The sequence below is a fragment of the Pantherophis guttatus genome, chromosome 4, assembly GCF_059756535.1.
Source record: "Pantherophis guttatus breed Tessera chromosome 4, ASM5975653v1, whole genome shotgun sequence".
In the NCBI taxonomy this organism is placed as follows: Eukaryota; Metazoa; Chordata; class Lepidosauria; order Squamata; family Colubridae; genus Pantherophis; species Pantherophis guttatus.
In genome coordinates this window covers 11037937-11056791 of record NC_142066.1, presented here as the reverse complement: position 1 = coordinate 11056791, position 18855 = coordinate 11037937, and the positions used below count along the sequence as shown (strand labels likewise).

The following is an 18855-nucleotide window of genomic DNA, read 5'->3' as shown; positions in this document are numbered from 1 at the left end:
TCCACTTGCTAACCATTTATTTATTTGTGTATTTCGTCAAGCATATATTTGATAACAGATACAAGTGTAAATATAATTTTGAATACATGAAATGGATATGAATAAAAGGAAAAATTAGGACAGGGATGGAAGGCACAGAAATGCGCTTATGCACGCCCCCTTACAGACCTCTTAGGAATGGGGTGAGGTCAACAGTAGACAATCTAAGGTTAAAGTTTTGGGGGTTTGGGGAAGAAACCACAGAGTCAGGTAGTGCATTCCAGGCATTGACCACTCTGTTACTAAATTTGTATTTTCTGCAGTCTAGTTTGGATCGGTTTACCATGAGTTTGTTTCTATTGTGTGCTCTTGTCTTGTTTTGGTTGAAGCGGAAGTAGCAATGACAGGTAGGACATTGCAGCAGATGATTTTATGTACTATGCGTAGGTCAGACTGAAGACGGCGAAGTTCTAAGTTGTCTAAGCCCAAAATTTCAAGTCTGGTGGCATAAGGTATTTTGTTGCGAGCAGAGGAGTGGAGGACTCTTTTCGTGAAATATCTCTGGACTCATTCGATTGTATTAATGTCCGATAGATGAGCTGTATCCAAGAATTGGTCTGGCAAAAGTTTTGTAAGCAGTTCAAAATATACCATCACCAAAATATCTGTTCAATAGATGTCCAAGGAAGTGAGAAGAAGAAAGGAGCGAGAAGGCCTTTTATTTTGAGGGGTATGCAAAAATGCAGGACAACTTCCTCTTTAAATAACTCAGTCCACGTTTGTCCCCAGGTTGTAAGGAGAAGTATAAAGGGTGGCTGTGGGCTGAAGGCTTTTCGTACAAATGAACAAAATGTCACTTTGTCTCTATTTGACATTTTTAATAGCAGTTCTCAGAGGTAGATGTTCTTATTCATAAACCACACGGTTCCATTTCTCTCCTTTTTTATATGTAACACAACTCATAAATTATTCTTTTTTCCCAGGTGTCCAATCTGAGGTTCAGTTGCTGGAGTCTGGAGGGGATGTGAGAAGACCTGGGGAGTCCCTCCGTCTCTCCTGCCAAGCCTCTGGATTCACTTTCAGCAGCTACTGGATGACCTGGGTGAGACAGGCTCCAGAGAAAGGATTGGAATATGTGGCAAGGATACGCTATGATGCTGCATATACTTACTACTCAGACAAAGTGAAGGGCCGCTTCACCATCTCCAGGGACAATGCCAAAAGCCAGCTGTATCTGCAAATGAGCAGCCTCAAAGCTGAAGACACAGCGGTCTATTATTGTGTGAGAGACACAGTGAGAGGAAGTGAATCTGAAGCCAGACAAGAACCGTGTCTCCCTCAGAGCAGATCTCCAAGTGGATTCAGTGCCAGAAAGTTGAATCTGAGTCTTTCAACTGAGGAGCAGGTGATCGATCTACATCATAGCGGTAGAATATTTCATGGATCCGTAGAATATTTTGAGACTTAACAAAACAAAACAAAACAAAACAAAACAAAACAAAACAAAACAAAACAAAACAAAACAAAACAAAACAAAACAAAACAAAACAAAACAAAACAAAACAAAACAAAACAAAACAAAACAACGTAATTCATGGATCAGGAGAATAGTTTAAGACTTAAAAAGGAAGACAATATAAATTAGGGAAAATAGATGCCCAAAGACATATTCCCTTCTTGAATTGAAGGTGAAGGGTACCTCTGTGTTTACAGTCACAAGGAATGAGTAATGGTTCATAGAGTTCACAATATGGAGTTGCGAGTCAGGTGCAACAGGCTCCAGGGAAGGGAGTAGAATGGATTGTATGATGGCCAGTAAACGAGTCTATGCAGAATCCATGAAAGGATTCTTTGCCATCTCCAGAGAGAAATCCAACTGCCTTCTTGATCTGCAAAGGGACGTCGCAAGGAGGCGCAAAACACCAAATATTTTTGACTGTGACTGAAATAAAATCTGTGGTTTCAGCTGTGAACTTGACTGCTTCTCCAGCTGCTTCCTAGAGAATTAAAATACTTTCTTGAAGGAAGAAAAATAATAATGGTCCTTTGGGAATTTAATTCCCCAAGAGTCCTCAAAACGTCTTCAATGTGAAGCTTCAGTATGTATCACAAATTTTTTTTCCTTGTATCTCCTTTACTTATGTAATGTATGCTGGTTGATGAGCAAAATAAAAGGTGTTCAATCTTTGACTTTAGACAGTTATGGTACTAAAGCCAGAATTATATGACATGGACAAGGGATCTCTGGGTTACCGCTGTAAATGAGCTCAATCAAGCTTCCCAGGCTCATGTCTCTTGAAGTGAAATTAAATTTGCTACCTGTACTTCATCTGCTTATCACTAGAGGGCAGTCTTCTCTGTAAAATCCCACTGAATGTTATTTTCCTTAGTTTTTCCTTGAAAAATTGGGCAGTTCTCTCTGCAAGCCAAAGAAGAGTTCCCTCTATCTCTCCTTTCTTAAATGTAGCCCAAACTGAATTGCTTTGAGGGCTTTATTCCTGTTTCTCATTCTACCAGGATACCGTTTGGCCACACTGTGATTTTAGACTTGTCTCTTCCAAGATATTCAGGTGAATGAAAGATTGATGGATCGGTAGTATTTACTTTCTTTTGTTTATTTATTTAGTCAAGCACTTATTAGATAATATATAGGTTGACAATAGACAGTTTAAGGTTAAAGTTATGGGGGCTTGGGGAAGAAACCACGGAGTCAGGTAGTGCATTCCAGGCATTGACCACTCTGTTACTGAAGTCATATTTTCTGCAATTGAGTTTGAAATTGTTTACCTTAAGTTTGTATCTATTGTGTGCTTTGTGTATTGCTGTGGTTGAAGCTGAAGTAGTCATTGACAGGTAGGACATTGTAGCAGATAATTTTATGAGCTACGCTTAGAAGCATTGCATCGATAATTACTGTATAACGATAATTGTATCGTTGTTGCTTCTTTGACTTTACACAGCTATAGGATTAAAACTAGAATCATACATGTGAACAGTTATTCCTCAAATTATTTTGCTTGATAAATCATGATGGTCAGTAAGGAGGACATCACATGATCAGACCCAAATTTACTAGCTTTATTGCAATGAACATGGCAGCCATTAAGTGAGTCCACTGTTTGCTGTGGGGCAACTTTTTCCATAATCCGAAAGCCAAATCTGATTTCCAGAAATAAGTCATAGTCCTGTCAGCTGTGATTCTCCAAATGTCTTTTGAGAAATAATTGTTCAAATTAAAAAAGAATACATAAAAAAAATAGACGTTGAGACTTTTGAAAAAGTACAGAGAAGAGCAACTAAGAGGGATAAAGGCACAGAGACTAAAACATATGAAGAATGGTTGTGGATTTAAGCTTCGGCTGGTGGATTTAAGTTTGCCTGGTGCAATTATTTTGTTTGAACAACTTTCAAGTGTTTTGTGGACTGTTGGGCCATTGCTCTGTGGACTAACCTTGGTGTAAGTCTACAGAAAGTGATGGACTTGTAGTATCTAAGCTCTGTCACAATTGTCTCCCTGAATGTTTACACCTTCTGTGACATCATAAGAAGAGAAGGTCATGCAAATTGCTTCAAGAATTTTAACTTGGGTCTTCAAAGGTTGGTCTTTTGATATTTGTCCTAACAGAATAACAGAGTTAGAAGGGACTAGTCTAATCCCCTGCTGAGGTGGAAACCCTATACCATTTCAGAGAAATGGTTGTCTAGTCTCTTCTTTAAAAAACTCCACCGTTGGAGCAACCACAACTTCTGGAAGCAAATCTTTCCACTGATTAATTGTTCTGTCAGGAAATTTCTCCTTAGTAACATGTTGCATCTCTCCTTGATTAGTTTTCATCCATTGCTTCTTTTCCTGCCTTCAGCCTCTTCTATTGAGAGTGATTAATATTTTGCATCCACAATAGATATCCCTCTACTGTTTGCATGAATGACTTTCTCCTCCTGCCTTTTGTTTAAATATCCCCTTCGGAATTTAAGAATGAAGCTGGAAAAGAAAACAATTTTCAACTTAACAAAGTTATTTGCATTAAATTCACATCTTAATTCAATTGAATACTTCAGAACAAACCTGTCGATGTAAATAGGATGTGGAGGTAGTATTATAAAGTATTAATTTTTTTTATTTCATATTTCATTGTATTTTTAGCTTAATCCACAAATGTTGAATTCCTTTGTGTACCATTTTCTATATTGTACCCAGTTGAATGATTCCATGTTGATCGCTGGGTATAACATAACCTGCAAACCAGGTGCTCCTTAACAATAGCCAATTTTTAAAAATTCTTCAATAAAAGTCAATAAAGGATATTCATATAAGAACATTATGCATTCATTATAGTGTGTGGAATACATTTTAATGTTTGTTTGTTTGTTTGTTTGTTTGTTTGTTTATTTATTTATTTATTTAATTTGATTTGTATGCCGCCCTATCTCCATAGGACTCAGGGCGGCTCACAACAATTAAAATCAAACCAGATAAAAACATATTAAAATACAAATTAAACGTATGTTACAACTCATTAAAAATCAAACCCCATCAGTCCAGGCTGGACGATTTAAACAACCATGTCCTTAGTTCGCGGCGGGAAGTGCGAAGGTCAGGGGCCAACCGGAGCCCCAGGGGGAGTTGATTCCAAAGGGTGGGCGCACCCACAGAGAAAGCTCTACCTCTGGGGGTCGCCAGCTGACATTGTCTAGCTGACGGCACCCTGAGTAGGCCCTCCCTGTGAGAACACACCGGGCGATGGGAAGCTGTTGCTGGTTGCAGATGGTTCGACAAATATCCTGGGCCTAAGCCATGTAGGGCTTTATAGGTCATCACCAGCACCTTGAATCTTACCTGGAGGGCAACCGGCAACCAATGCAAGTCGCGCAGGAGAGGTGTAACATGGGAGTATCGGGACCCTCCCATCACAACCTGCGTGGTCGCATTCTGTACCAGCTGAAGCCTCTGAGTGGTCTTCAAGGACAGCCCCAAGTAGAGAGCATTGCAGTAGTCAATACGGGAGGTGACTAGCACATGAGTAACTGTGCGTAGGGCATCTCGGTCCAAATAGGGGCACAACTGGCGCACCAGGCGAACCTGGGCAAACGCCCCCCTGGTCACGGCTGTTATATGATCTTCTAAACTCAACCGTGAGTCCAGGAGGACACCCAAGTTGCGTGCCCTGTCTACAGGGGGCAAAACTTCACCCCCTATAGCCAAAGATGGAACCTCTCTATCAGATCAAGATGCCGGTACCCACAGCCACTCGGTCTTGGCAGGGTTGAGCCGAAGCCTGTTCCTCCCCATCCAGACCCGCACCGCTTCCAGGCACCAGGACATCATGTCAAATATACAGGGATTTTTAAAAAATCAATATTCTGATGCAGCAACGAAAGTTAAATCACATTAAATGGAATTTTCCTTTCAAAACTTCATTGAACCATAATACAGAAATAGGACACACTGGTCTTTAAAAAGAGGGGAATTTGTCATAGTACACTAATAGATATGGTGAATGCAACCTTTATACACCCATTCAGGTTTTCCAAAAACATTTGGTGTTATTATTAGGCAAACCCTATTTATTTATTTATTTTATTTGGTTCGATTTATATGCCGCCCTTTTTCGGAGACTCAGGGCAGCTTACAATGTGTTAAGCAATAGCCTTCATAATTTTTATATACCTGCTTAGTAGGGCTTTCGGGCACCCCCTAAGCGGTGTTCTTATTTAAACAAAGTCAGCTTATTGCCTCCACAAACTGGGTTCTCATTTTACCTACCTCGAAAGGATGGAAGGCTGAGTCAACCTTGAGCCTGGTGAGATTTGAATTTGCAGTAATTGCAGGCAGCTGGTATTACTTAACAGTGCTTTAGTCTGCTGTGCCACCAAGGCTCCTTCTCTTTTATCCTGAAGATTATGTAAATACAGGGCTAACCTTCCTCTTTATATGACATCATCTCCCACTCCTCCTCAACCTGTGGCTGAAGAGAAAAAGTCAATCTGTCTTGAACTTCTCCGCTGAGAAAGAAAAATGATATTTTTGTTCCAACTAGTCTCCCTTTTAATAATCATCAAAGGTAATAGTTTTTCCATTCAGAGGTGGAAGCTAACAGACTCCAGTATGCTTGAGGTGAATGAACTGCAGCATGTTGGATAGTTAAAATGTCCATATCAATATTTCCTTTCCAGATGTCCAAATGGAGGTCCAGCTGGTGGAATCTGGAGGAGATGTGAGAAGGCCTGGGGAGTCCCTCCGTGTCTCCTGCCAAGGTTCTGGATTCACCTTCAGCAGCTATTACATGAGCTGGATAAGACAGGCTCCTGGGAAAGGACTGGAGTGGGTTGCATGGATAGACGATGATGGAGATGACAGCACCCAATACTATGCCAATTCAGTGAAAGGCCGTTTCACCATCTCCCGGCGAGATGCCTCCAGCATGCTTTATCTCCAAATGAACAGCTTGAAACCAGAGGACACCGCTGTGTATTACTGTGCTGGAGCGTCACAGTGAGAGGAAGCTATGAGGAAGCCTGACAAAATCCCTCATTGCTCATGGCTGCCATCCAAGTTTAGTCAGCTTTCATGGCCTCAATTAAAGAGGGGAAGTTTTATCTCCATGCAGAAAAGTAGAGCAGAACCCTTTTCATTCTCTCTACTGGTGATCTGGAGAAACCACAAATATTGAAGTAGTTGAGTGATTCTGATCATTTATGACTCAGTTTTTGTTTGCTGAAACATATGAAGGAATGTTTATTGTTCACTCACAGGGAAACAAGAACAAATCATTTCTGGAATCACTTTTCTTAGGAATGGGGCATTATTTGGAGAAGTAGGTGATCGATCTACATTACAGCGGTAGAATATTCCATGGATCAATAGAATATTTTAAGACTTTAAAAAAGGGGGGACCATATAAATTAGGGATAAAGGTAAAGGTTCCCCTCGCACATATGTGCTAGTTGTTCCCGACTCTAGGGGGCGGTGCTCATCTCCGTTTCAAAGCCGAAAAGCCAGCGCTGTCCGAAGACGTCTTCGTGGTCATGTGGCCGGCATGACTAAATGCCAAAGGTGCATGGAACACTGTTACCTTCCCACCAAAGATGGTCCCCATTTTTTCTACCTGCATTTTTTATGTGCTTTCGAACTGCTAGGTTGGCAGAAGCTGGGACAAGTAACGGGAGGTCACCCCATTACGCGGCACTAGGGATTCAAACCGCTGAACTGCCAACCTTTCAATCGACAAGCTCAGCGTCTTAGCCACTGAGCCACCACATCCCTTACATTAGGGATAATAGAAGCCCAAAGAAATGTTCTCTTCTTGAATTGAAGGTGAAGGGAACCTCCGCATTTTCAGTTACAAAGAATCCATAACGGTGCATAGTTCTCAATATGGAGTTGCGAGTTGCGTCTGACAGGCTCCAGGGAAGGGACTAGAATGGATTGTATGATACCCATAAACAAGTCTATGCAGAATGCATGAAAGAGTGCTTTTCCATCACCAGAGATATATCCAACTGCCTTCGGTATCTACAAAGTGACGTCAGAAGGAGGCACAAAAAAATAATAATATTTTTGACCATGACTGAAATAAAATCTATGGTTTCCATTTTATACTTGACTGCTTCTCTAGCTACTTACTGAAGAATTAAAATAGTTCTTTGTCAGGCTTCATTTTGAATAGCAAAAAATAATCCATTATATCACATCTATTTATTTCATGTATGCTGGTTGATGAACAGAATAAAAGATTATTATTGTTGCTTCATTGACTTTAGGCAGTTATAGTATTAAAGCCGGAATCACATCATATCTACTAGTGGTCCTTGAGTTATGACTGTACCTGAGCCTGCTAAGTTATTAACTGGGTCATCACATGATCAGGTCCAACATTACTATCATTATTGCAGTGAGCACAGCAGTCATTAAGCAAGGCCATTGTTTGCTATGAGGCCATTATTCCATAATCCAGAAGCTAAAATTAGAAAGCTACCTGTCTAAAATGGTATAGTCCAGGGGGTTGGACTAGAAGACCTCCAAGGTCCTTACCAGCTACATTGTGATCAGATACTGAATAAAATAACTCATTGTCCTATCTCCATCAGGTCCTTCAAATGATCATAAATATGGTGGAGTTGCTGAGCACCCAAAGTGCAATCATGTGACTATGTGGAGGCTCCAATTCAGAACTTCAAACCTGGTTTATAGGTAGGTAGCTTTGGGTTTGAGTGGAGGAACTTCAAACAGTCACTATGACACTGATCGTAAATTGAGGACTAGCTGTATATTAAGATAAAGGACAAATCAAGGACAACTCTCTTGCCCATTATTGAGAATCCTCAAAAAAAAAAAAAGAAAGAAAAGAAAAAAGAAAAGAAAAGAAAAGAAAAGAAAAGAAAAAACACCTTTAAAAAACCTTAACAACCTAGATGTTTTATCTTTTTAAGGTTGTATATCATTGGGTCTACCTAAATCATTCTGCCTAGTTGATTCTATATAGCAGTACATTTACAGATACAGCTGGCTATTAGAATTATCCCTGGAGGTGATGAAACATTCCTTCCCTCTATCTAATTAATTAATCAAGTCATGCTTATGTGGAGAAAAAAAAAAAGAATTCCTAAATTTGTAAACACAGTTCAGCATTTCTGTTATTGCAAAGTTCTCACCGTCCAAGGAAAATGTACTAAATTAGGATTTTTCCACATGGCTTTGAAAAGTACAATTTATTTTGGGAGGGGGAGTTTTCCTTTGCATTGTTTTAGTAATTTGACAAAAATCTCCCTATCCTTCTGCATAAACATTCATCTGCTTGTCTCTTTGATACTCGAGCCACTTGTTAACCATCACCAACATAGCTCTGCAATAGACATCCAAGAAACTGAGGAGAAGAAAGGAGCGAAAAGGCCTTTTATTTTGAGGGCTATGTAAATTGCAGGACGACTTCTTCTTTAAATAACTCAGACCACTTTTGTCCCCAGGTTGTAAGGAGAAGTATAAAGGGTGGCTGTGGGCTGAAGGCTTTTTATACAAGTGAACAAAATGTCATTTTGTCTCTATTTGACATTTTTAATAGCAGTTCTCAGAGGTAGATGTTCTTATTCATACACCACACGTTTCTATTTCTCTCTCTCTCTTTTTATATGTAACACAACTCAGAAATTATTCTTTTTCCCCAGGTGTCCAATCTGAGGTCCAGTTGGTGGAGTCCGGAGGGGATGTGAGAAGACCTGGGGAGTCCCTCCGTCTCTCCTGCCAAGCCTCTGGATACAACTTTGGCTACTATAGTATAAACTGGGTGAGACAGGCCCCAGGAAAAGGCCTGGAATGGGTGGCATGGATACGAAATGATGGAGGACTAACCTCCTACTCAGAAGTGAAGGGACGCTTCACCATCTCCAGGGACAATGCCAAAAGCCAGCAGTATCTGCAAATGAAAAACCTCAAAGCTGAAGACGCAGCAGTCTATTACTGCGCGAGATACACAGTGAGAGGAAGTGAATCTGAAGCCAGACAAGAACCTTCTCTCCCTCAGAGCAGATCTCCAAGTCGATTCAGTTGCAGAAAGTTTAATTTGAGCCTTGGAACTGAGGAGAAGGTGATCGATCTACATCAAAGCGGTAGAATATTTCATGGATCAGAAGAATATTTTAATATTTTAAGAAGAAGAACTTCTGTATTTGCAAGTGCATATCACAAGGAGGCACAAAACACCAAATATTTTTGACCATGACTGAAACAAAATCGGTGGCTTCTGCTGTGAACTTGACTGCTTCTCCAGCTGCTTCCTGGAGAATTAAAATACTTTCTGGAAGGAAAATAGTAATAATGGTCCTTTGAGAATTTAATTCTCCAAGGGTTTTCAAAACTTCTTCAATGTCAAGCCTCAATGTGTATAGGAAACAAAAAAAAAGAAAGAAACAAATCTGCCAGGGTAATGATGATTTAAAGCTGACCAGCCAATGTAAGACTGAGCAACTGTAAAGCTGATGAAATGTACGGCTGATGCAATGAGAATGAATCAGCGTTGGTATAGTCAGTTTAAGACTCTGAAGGGGTCCACACAAGTCTTTTACAACTTTAAGAGGTGTCTATATAAAGATGGCCATGAGAGGGTGTATCTCTCTCTTTTTGTGTATATTTCTCTGTGTGCCCAGTATCCTTTGCTAATTTCTCCGCGTAGAGAAGATTGATTACGCGTCACTTATTTGCTACCATGTATGTTTCTGTGTATGTCTCGTATATAAACCACTGTTAATTGTCTAAGTCTCTGTGTGCTGTGTTTTGCTTCTCGGTTATCTCCTAATAGTAGTGATGCTGCAAACGCTCTGACAGAATTCCTTATATCCCATTTATTTGTTTCATGTATGGTGGTTGATGAACAGAATAAAAGGTTATTGGTGTTGCATCTTTGACTTTAGGAAGTTATGGTACTAAAGTCAGAATTATATGACATGGACAAGGGATCCTTGAGTTACCACGATAATTGAGCTCTATCAGGCTCCCCAGACTCAGTATTTATTTATTTATTTATTTATTTATTTATTTATTTGTTTGTTTGTTTGTTTGTTTGTTTGTTTGTTTGTTTGTTTAAATTTCTATACTGCCCTTCTCCAATATAGGACTCAGGGCGGTGAACAGCCAAAGTAAAAACAAAACATACAAAATCTAAAAACTGTTTAAAATAATTAAATATTCTGGCCGTAATTAAAAATTCCAATTTAAAATCAGTTTAAAATTTAACTCAAGCCAGCCCAGCTAGCTGAAATAAATGGGTTTTCAGGGCCCGACGAAAAATCATTATCTCTGGGGGTGAAATTAAATTTGCTTTCTGTACTCCATCTGCTTATCATTAGAGGGCAGTCTTCTCTGTAAAATCCCACTGAAAGTTATTTTCCTCAGTTCTCTCTGCAAAACAAAGAAGAGTTCCCTCTATCTCTCCTTTCTTAAATGTTGTCCAAACTGAATTGGTTTTAGGGCTTTATTCCTGTTTCTCATTCTACCAGGATATAGCTTGGCCACAATGTGGTTTTTGACTTGTCTCTTCCAAGATATTGAGCTGAACGAAAGATTGATGGATTGGTAGTATCCAAGCTCTGTCACGATTGGCTCTCTGAACGTTCCTATCTTCTAAAACATCATAAGAAGAGAAAGTCACACAGATTGTTTCATGAGCTTTAACTTGATCCTTCAGAAGGTGGTTCCTTGGTATTTGTCTTAACATATTAACAGAATTGGAAGGGACCTTGGAGGTCTTCTAGTCCAACCCCATGCTCAGGTAGGAAATCCTTTACCATTTCAGACCAATGGTTGTCCAGACTCTTCTTTGAAACCTCTCCTGATGGAGCAGCTACAACTTCTACAGGCAAGCGGTTCCACTGATTATTTGTTCTCATTATCAGGAAATTTCTCCTTACTTCTAGGTTGGATTTCTTCTTGATTCGTTTCCATCCATGGCTTCTTGTTCTGCCTTCAAATACTTTTATTGAGATTAATTAACATTTGGCACCCACAGTAATTATCCCTTATTTGTTTAAATGATTTTTCCCTCTTCCCACTTTTTAACTGTCCCCCTGGTAATTTATTTTTATTTATTTATTTATTTTTTATTAATCATATTTCTATGCCGCCCACTCTCCGAGGACTCTGGGCGGCTTACAACAATCGACAGTATACTAAATAGCATATTGCCCCCAACAATCTGGGTCCTCATTTTACCCACCTTGGAAGGATGGAAGGCTGAGGCAACCTTGAGCCGGTGAGATTTGATCTGCTAATCTGATGAACGAGCAGTCAGCTGCAGTAGCTGCAGTACAGCACTCTAACCACTGCACCACCTCAGCTCTTAATTTAAGTCTAAAGTCGGAGCAGAAAACAATATTCAACCTCATACAGTTATTTGCATTAATTTCACATTGTCTGAAACAACAAAAGAAATCTACAGATTATAAATAGGATGTGGTGGTATTTCCCAGTATTATTTTTTTATTTAATAATTTATGGCCCTTTTGGAAGTTGTTGGATTCCTTGGTTTACCATTTTTTATATTGTGCTCCCTTGAATGATTCCATGTTGATCGTGGGGTATAACCTAACCTGTAAAACTAGGTGCTCTTATCAACGCCCAAATTTAGTAATCCTTCAATACGAGTCAGTAAAGGAGATGAATATAAAAAAGGCATGTGTTTATCATAGTGCATGAAATACATTCTAATACATGAAGATTAAAAATATGAATAAAAAGCGTATTCTGCTACAGCAAGGAACATTACATTACATTAAACAGAAAATTCCTTTCAAAAGTCCATTGAAGCACATGTAGAAATGGGACAAACTGGTCATTAAAAAAGGGGGAGCTTGTCATAAAATTAAGTGAATACACACAGTATGGAGAACATAACCTTTACACACTAAACTCTTGGTGGTATCATCAGCCAAATCGGCTTCTCTTTTATCCTGAAGTTTATGTAAATACAGGCCTAACCTTCCTCTTTATATGACATCATCTCCCACCCTCTTCAAGATGTTGGTGGAGAGCAAAATCCAATCTGCCTGGAACTTCTCCACTGAGAAAAGAAAAATGATATTTTTGCTCCACTTAGACTCCATTTTAGCAATCATCAAAGGTAATGGTCCTTTCCATACAGAGGTGGAAGCCATACGCTTGAAGTGAATGGACTGCGGTATGATGGTTAGTTAAAATGTCCATATCAATATTTTCTTTCCAGATGTCCAAATGGAGGTCCAGCTGGTGGAGTCTGGAGGGGATGTGAGAAGGCCCAGGCAGTCCCTCCGTCTCTCCTGCCAAGCTTCAGGCTTCACCTTCAGCAACTATGAGATGACCTGGGTGAGGCAGGCTCCAGGGAAAGGACTGGAGTGGGTTGCATGGATAAATGATGATGGAGATGAGAGCAACCAATATTATGCCAATTCAGTGAAAGGCCGTTTCACCATCTCCCGGCGAGATGCCTCCAGCATGCTTTATCTCCAAATGAACAGCTTGAAACCAGAGGACACCGCTGTGTATTACTGTGCTAGAGACACACACTGAGAGGAAGCTATGGGGAAGCCTGACAAAATCCCTCATTGCTCATGGCTGCCATCCAAGTTTAGTCAGCTTTCATGGCCTCAATTAAACAGAGGAAGTTTTATCTCCATGCAGAAAAATAAACCAGAATCCCTTTCATTCTCTCTACTGGTGATCTGGAGAAGCCACAAATATTGAAGTAGTTGAGTGATTCTAATCATTTATGACCCAGTTTTTGTTTGCTGAGATGCGAGTCCTTCGGGAGAGGGGGCGGTATAAAAATTTAAAAAATAAAAAAATAATAAAAAAATAAATCTATTGAGAACCGTACTAACACAAGGGCTATCAATAGATTCAACTCAATGTAATTCGCTCTAATTTTGATTGTAGGAAATATGACTTCTGCAATAGAGCAGTAAATGCCTGGAACACTCTACCTGATCCTTTACCTTTTACCTTAAACTGTCTGCCGTGGACCTTTCATGTTTCTTAAGAGGTCCCTAAGGGGGCATGGATAAGCACACCAGCGTGCCTACCGTCCCTGGCCTACTGTCCCCATTTATATGTTATCATTCTACATGTTTATGGCTATGTTTTGGCTGTTTATATCCTTTGATTTGTGCCAATTTTTCTCCTCTGTCCCTGTCTATGTCTATACAGTTATGTGTTTCCTTGTACTTGTTGACAAATCAAATAAATAAATAAACAAACAAATAAATAAATAAATAAAATAAACATTGTTTTTAGGCGGGTTTTTAGTTTTGAAGTTCTATTCCCAGCTCTTAAACAATTTTGTAGTTCCCTCGACATATCACAGGGGACTTTGCTCCAGGCCTCCTATCCCAACCACAGCCATTCAGTGAAAGGAGAGACAGAAGAGAGAGACCATATGAAAACAAAATGAAAAGAATGGCATAGACGTATTTATCAGGAGTTTGGCCCAAACCAATTTCTCTGAACTAACCGAGGCCATTTTCAGAGTTTGCGTTTAACTCAGTTATGTAGCTTTCATTGAAGGATTTAAAACAGATTATGGAAGAGCATATGTTGAGGTGATTTCTACACTCCTTGAACTAAATGGAGGTTTCTTTGGATAATTCAAAACTTTCTTTCCAAGACATTCACACCATAAGATACAATAATATTTCCATAAAATATATTCTAGAGTTACTAATCAAAACAATTTCCTGCGAGCAGTTTCAAAATCAGCTTTGGCTGTGTGTTCACTTTTCTTACGACATCTTTGTTGATCTCTGGGAGCTCAATCAAGCTCCCCAGGCTCATGTTTCTGGAAGTGAAATTAAAGTTGTTATCTGTACTCCATCTGCTTATCACTAGAGGGCAGTCTTCTCTGTAAAATCCCACTGAACGTTATTTTCCTCAGTTTTTGAAAAATTGGGCAGTTCTCTCTGCAAACCAAAGAAGAGTTAACTCTTTCTCTCCTTTCTTAAATGTAGTCCAAATTGAATTGGTTTTAGGGCTTTGTTCCTGTTTCTCATTCTACCAGGATACCGCTTGGCCACAATGAGATTTTAGACTTGTCTCTTCCAAGATATTGAGCTGAACAAAAAGATTTATGGATCAGTAGTATCCAAGCTCTGTCACAATTGGCTCTCTGAACGTTCATATCTCTTAAAGCATCATTAGAAGAAAAAGTCACACAGATTGTGTCATGAGCTTTAACTTGATCCTTCAGAAGATGGTTCCTTGGTATTTGTCTTAACATTTTAACAGAGTTGGAAGGGACCTTGGAGGTCTTCTAGTCCAACCCCATGCTCAGGTAGGAAATCCTTTATCATTTCAGACAAATGGTTATCCAGACTCTTCTTAAAAATCTCTACCGATGGAGCAGCTACCACTTCTACAGACAAGCTGTTCCACTGATTATTTGTTCTCATTATCAGGAAATTTCTCCTTACTTCTAGGTTGGATTTCTTCTTGATTCGTTTCCATCCATGGCTTCTTGTTCTGCCTTCAAATACTTTTATTGAGATTAATTAACGTTTTGCATCCATGTAGTTATCCCTTATTTGTTTAAATGATTTTTCCCTCTTCCCACTTTTTAAATTCCTCCTGGTAATTTATATTTATTTATTTATTTTTTATTAATCATATTTCTATGCCGCCCACTCTCTGAGGACTCTGGGTGGCTTACACCAAGGACAGTATACTAAATAGCATATTGCCCCCAACAATCTGGGTCCTCATTTTACCCACCTTGGAAGGATGGAAGGCTGAGGCAACCTTGAGCCGGTGAGATTTGATCTGCTGATCTGATGAACTAGCAGTCAGCTGAAGTAGCTGCAGTACAGCACTCTAACCACTGCACCACCTCAGCTCTTAATTTAAGTCTAAAGTCGGAGCAGAAAACAATATACAACCTCATAAAGTTATTTACATTAATTTCACATTGTCTGAAACAACAAAAGAAATCTACAGATGATAAATAGGATGTGGTGGTATTTTCCAGTATTATTTTTTTTTTATTTAATAATTTATGGCCCTTTTGGAAGTTGTTGGATTCCTTGGTTTACCATTTTTTATATTGTGCTCCCTTGAATGATTCCATGTTGATCGTGGAGCTGTAAAACCAGGTGCTCTTATCAACGCCCAAATTTAGTAATCCTTCAATACGAGTCAGTAAAGGAGATGAATATAAAAAAGGCATGTGTTTACCATAGTGCATGAAATACATTCTAATACATAAAGATTAAAAATATGAATAAAAAGAGTATTCTTCTACAGCAAGGATTATTACATTACATTAAACAGAAAATTCCATTCCAAAGTCCATTGAAGCACATGTAGAAATGGGACAAACTGGTCATTAAAAAAGGGGGAGCTTGTCATAAAATTAAGTGAATACCTACAGTATGGAGAACATAACCTTTACACACTAAACTCTCGGTGGTATCATCAGCCAAATCGGGTTCTCTTTTTATGCTGAAGTTTATGTAAATACAGGCCTAACCTTCCTCTTTATATGACATCATCTCCCACCCTCTTCAAGATGTTGGTGGAGAGCAAAATCCAATCTGCCTGGAACTTCTCCACTGAGAAAAGAAAAATGATATTTTTGTTCCACTTAGTCTCCATTTTAGCAGTCATCAAAGGTAATGGTTCTTCCATAGAGAGATGGAAGCTAAGAGGCTCTATCATGCTTGAGGTGAATGGACTGCAGCATGTTGGATAGTTAAAATGTCCATATTAATATTATCTTTCCAGATGTCCAAATGGAGGTCCAGCTGGTGGAATCTGGAAGGGATGTGAGAAGGCCCGGGCAGTCCCTCCGCCTCTCCTGCCAAGCTTCAGGCTTCACCTTCAGCAGCTATTACATGGGCTGGGTGAGGCAGGCTCCAGGGAAAGGACTGGAGTGGGTTGCATGGATAAGCAATGGTGGAGATGCGAGCCCCCAATACTATGCCACTTCAGTGAAAGGCCGTTTCACCATCTTCCGGCAAGATGCCTCCAGCATGCTTTACCTCCAAATGAACAGCTTGGAACCAGAGGACACCGCTGTGTATTACTGTGCTAGAGACACACACTGAGAGGAAGCTATGGGGAAGCCTGACAAAATCCTTCATTGCTCATGGCTGCCATCCAAGTTTAGTCAGCTTTCATGGCCTCAATTAAAGAAGGGAAGTTTTATCTCCATGCAGAAAAGTAGAGCAGAACCTCTTTCATTCTCTCTACTGGTGATCTGGAGAAACCACAAGTATTGAAGTAGTTGAGTGATTCTGATCATTTATGACCCAGTTTTTGTTTGCTGAAACATATGAAGAAATGTTTATTGTTCACTCACAGGGACACAAGAACAAATCATTTCTGGCATCACTTTTCTTAGGAATGGAGCATTAGTTGAAACTCACACATGTTAGGTCTGTCCAAAAAACCTGTAGGTGAATGCATTAAGGGGCTCTTTTATACCCAAGCAATATGTAAATCAGGGCTCCATTTCCCCTTTAAAGGAGTTGTGTGGTTTCCCTTTTCAGGCTACACCCACCAACACAAAGTTTCTGCACTTTCCCAATTTCTCTACCATCAGTTCTCCTCCATTCATTAGAAGCAGCAGAAATGATTCTGTGGATAAACTTGGTGTCCTTACTAGCAGTCCTCAGAGTTAATTCTATCATCCATATTCAGGTTTTTCCATTTTAATTCTTGTATACAAGAATGTTCACTGAAATAAATTTCATTTTAGGTGTCCAATCTGAGATTCAGTTGGTGGAGACTGGAGGGGATGTGAGAAGACCTGGAGAGTCCGTCCGTCTCTCTTGCCAAGCTTCCGGGTTCACATTCATCAGCTATTCCATGAGCTGGGTGAGACAGTCTCCTGGAAAAGGACTGGAATGGGTGTCATAAATAAGCTCCAGTTCTGGTACTATTCACTACAATGACAAAGTGAAGGGCCGCTTCACCATCTCCAGGGACAATGCCAGAAGCCAGCTATATCTGCAAATGAACAGCCTCAAGCCAGAAGACACGGCAGTCTATTACTGTGCTAGATAAACAATGAGAGGAAGTGAATCTGAAGCAGACAAGAACATTCTCTCTCTCAGAGCAGATCTCCAAGTGGATTCCATCGCTGATGGAACTTTGAACTGAATAGCAGTTGATTGATCTACATCAACTAACCTTCTTAGTTATTTCTGGGTGAGATAGTCTCCTGGAAAAGGACTGGAATGGGTTGCATACATCTACAGAGATTCCAGTGGAAAGTTCTACTCTGACAAAATGAAAGGCCGCTTCACCATCTAGAGGGCAGTCTTCTCTGCAAAATCCCACTGAATGTTATTTTCCTCAGTTTTTCCTTGAAAAATTTGGCAGTTCTCTCTGCAAACCAAGGAAGAGTTCCTTCTATGTCTCCTTTCTTAAATGTAGTCCAAACTGACCTTGGATTGAGGGCTTTATTCCTGTTTCTCATTCTATCAGAATACCGCTTGGCCACAATGTGATTTTAGATTTGTCTCTTCCAAGATATTGAGCTGAACAAAAAGATTTATGGATCGGTAGTATCCAAGCTCTGCAGGAATAGGCTCTCTGAACGTTCATATCTTTTAAAACATCATTAGAAGAGAAAGTCACACAGATTGTGTCGTGAACATTAACTTGTTCCTTCAAAAGGTGGTTCCCTGGTATTTGTCTTAACATATTAACAGAATTGGAAGGGTTTGAAGGTCTGGTAGAAAACCCTATACCAGGGATGGTTAACCTTTTTGACACCAAGTGCCCAAAGCGTGCACCCCCAAAATGAAATGTGAGTGCCCCCCGTGCATGCACCCCACGTCGCCTCCCCTTGTGTACTCCCGCACATGCATGGCAGAGACCCAAAGGCCAGCTGGCCAGTGTGAGGTGTGCGAGCATGTGCAGTGGAGCTGAGGTGGGGCAATGGCTTGTGCCCCTGCAGAGAGGGCAATGCTGGCGCCCGTGGCATGGGTGCCATAGCTTTGCCACCACGGCCCTATACCATTTCAGACCAATGGTTGTCCAGACTCTTTTTTGAAACCTCTCCTGATGGAGCACCCACAACTTCTAGAGGCAAATTGTTCCACTGATTAATTATTCTCACTACCAGGAAATTATTCCTTATGTTGGATCTCTCCATGATTAGTTTTCCATCCATGGCTCCTTTTCCTGTCTTCGAACTTTTTTACAGAGATTAAATAATAATTAGTTATCCCTTATTTGTTTAAAGGATGTTCCCCGCTTCTCCTTTTTTAAATGTCCTCCTGGGAATTTAAGTCTATAGACGGAGCAGAAAACAATTTTCAACCTCATAAAGTTATTTGCATTAATTTCACATTGTCTGAGACAACAAAAGAAATCTACAGATGATAAATAGGATGTGGTGGTATTTTCCAGTATTA

The 18855-nt window shown here is 39.9% G+C and overlaps 1 pseudogene and 1 gene segment (V, D, J or C); both read left to right on the top strand.

The window, feature by feature from the left end:
* Window positions 1-12697: 12697 nt before the first annotated feature.
* LOC117659078 (immunoglobulin heavy variable 3-30-3-like) lies at window positions 12698-13012 on the top strand. The segment is given in 1 exon segment: window positions 12698-13012. A coding segment is annotated over 1 exon segment (315 nt).
* A 3209-nt stretch (window positions 13013-16221) lies between these two features.
* LOC132711254 (immunoglobulin heavy variable 3-48 pseudogene) lies at window positions 16222-16536 on the top strand (annotated as a pseudogene).
* Window positions 16537-18855: the final 2319 nt, after the last annotated feature.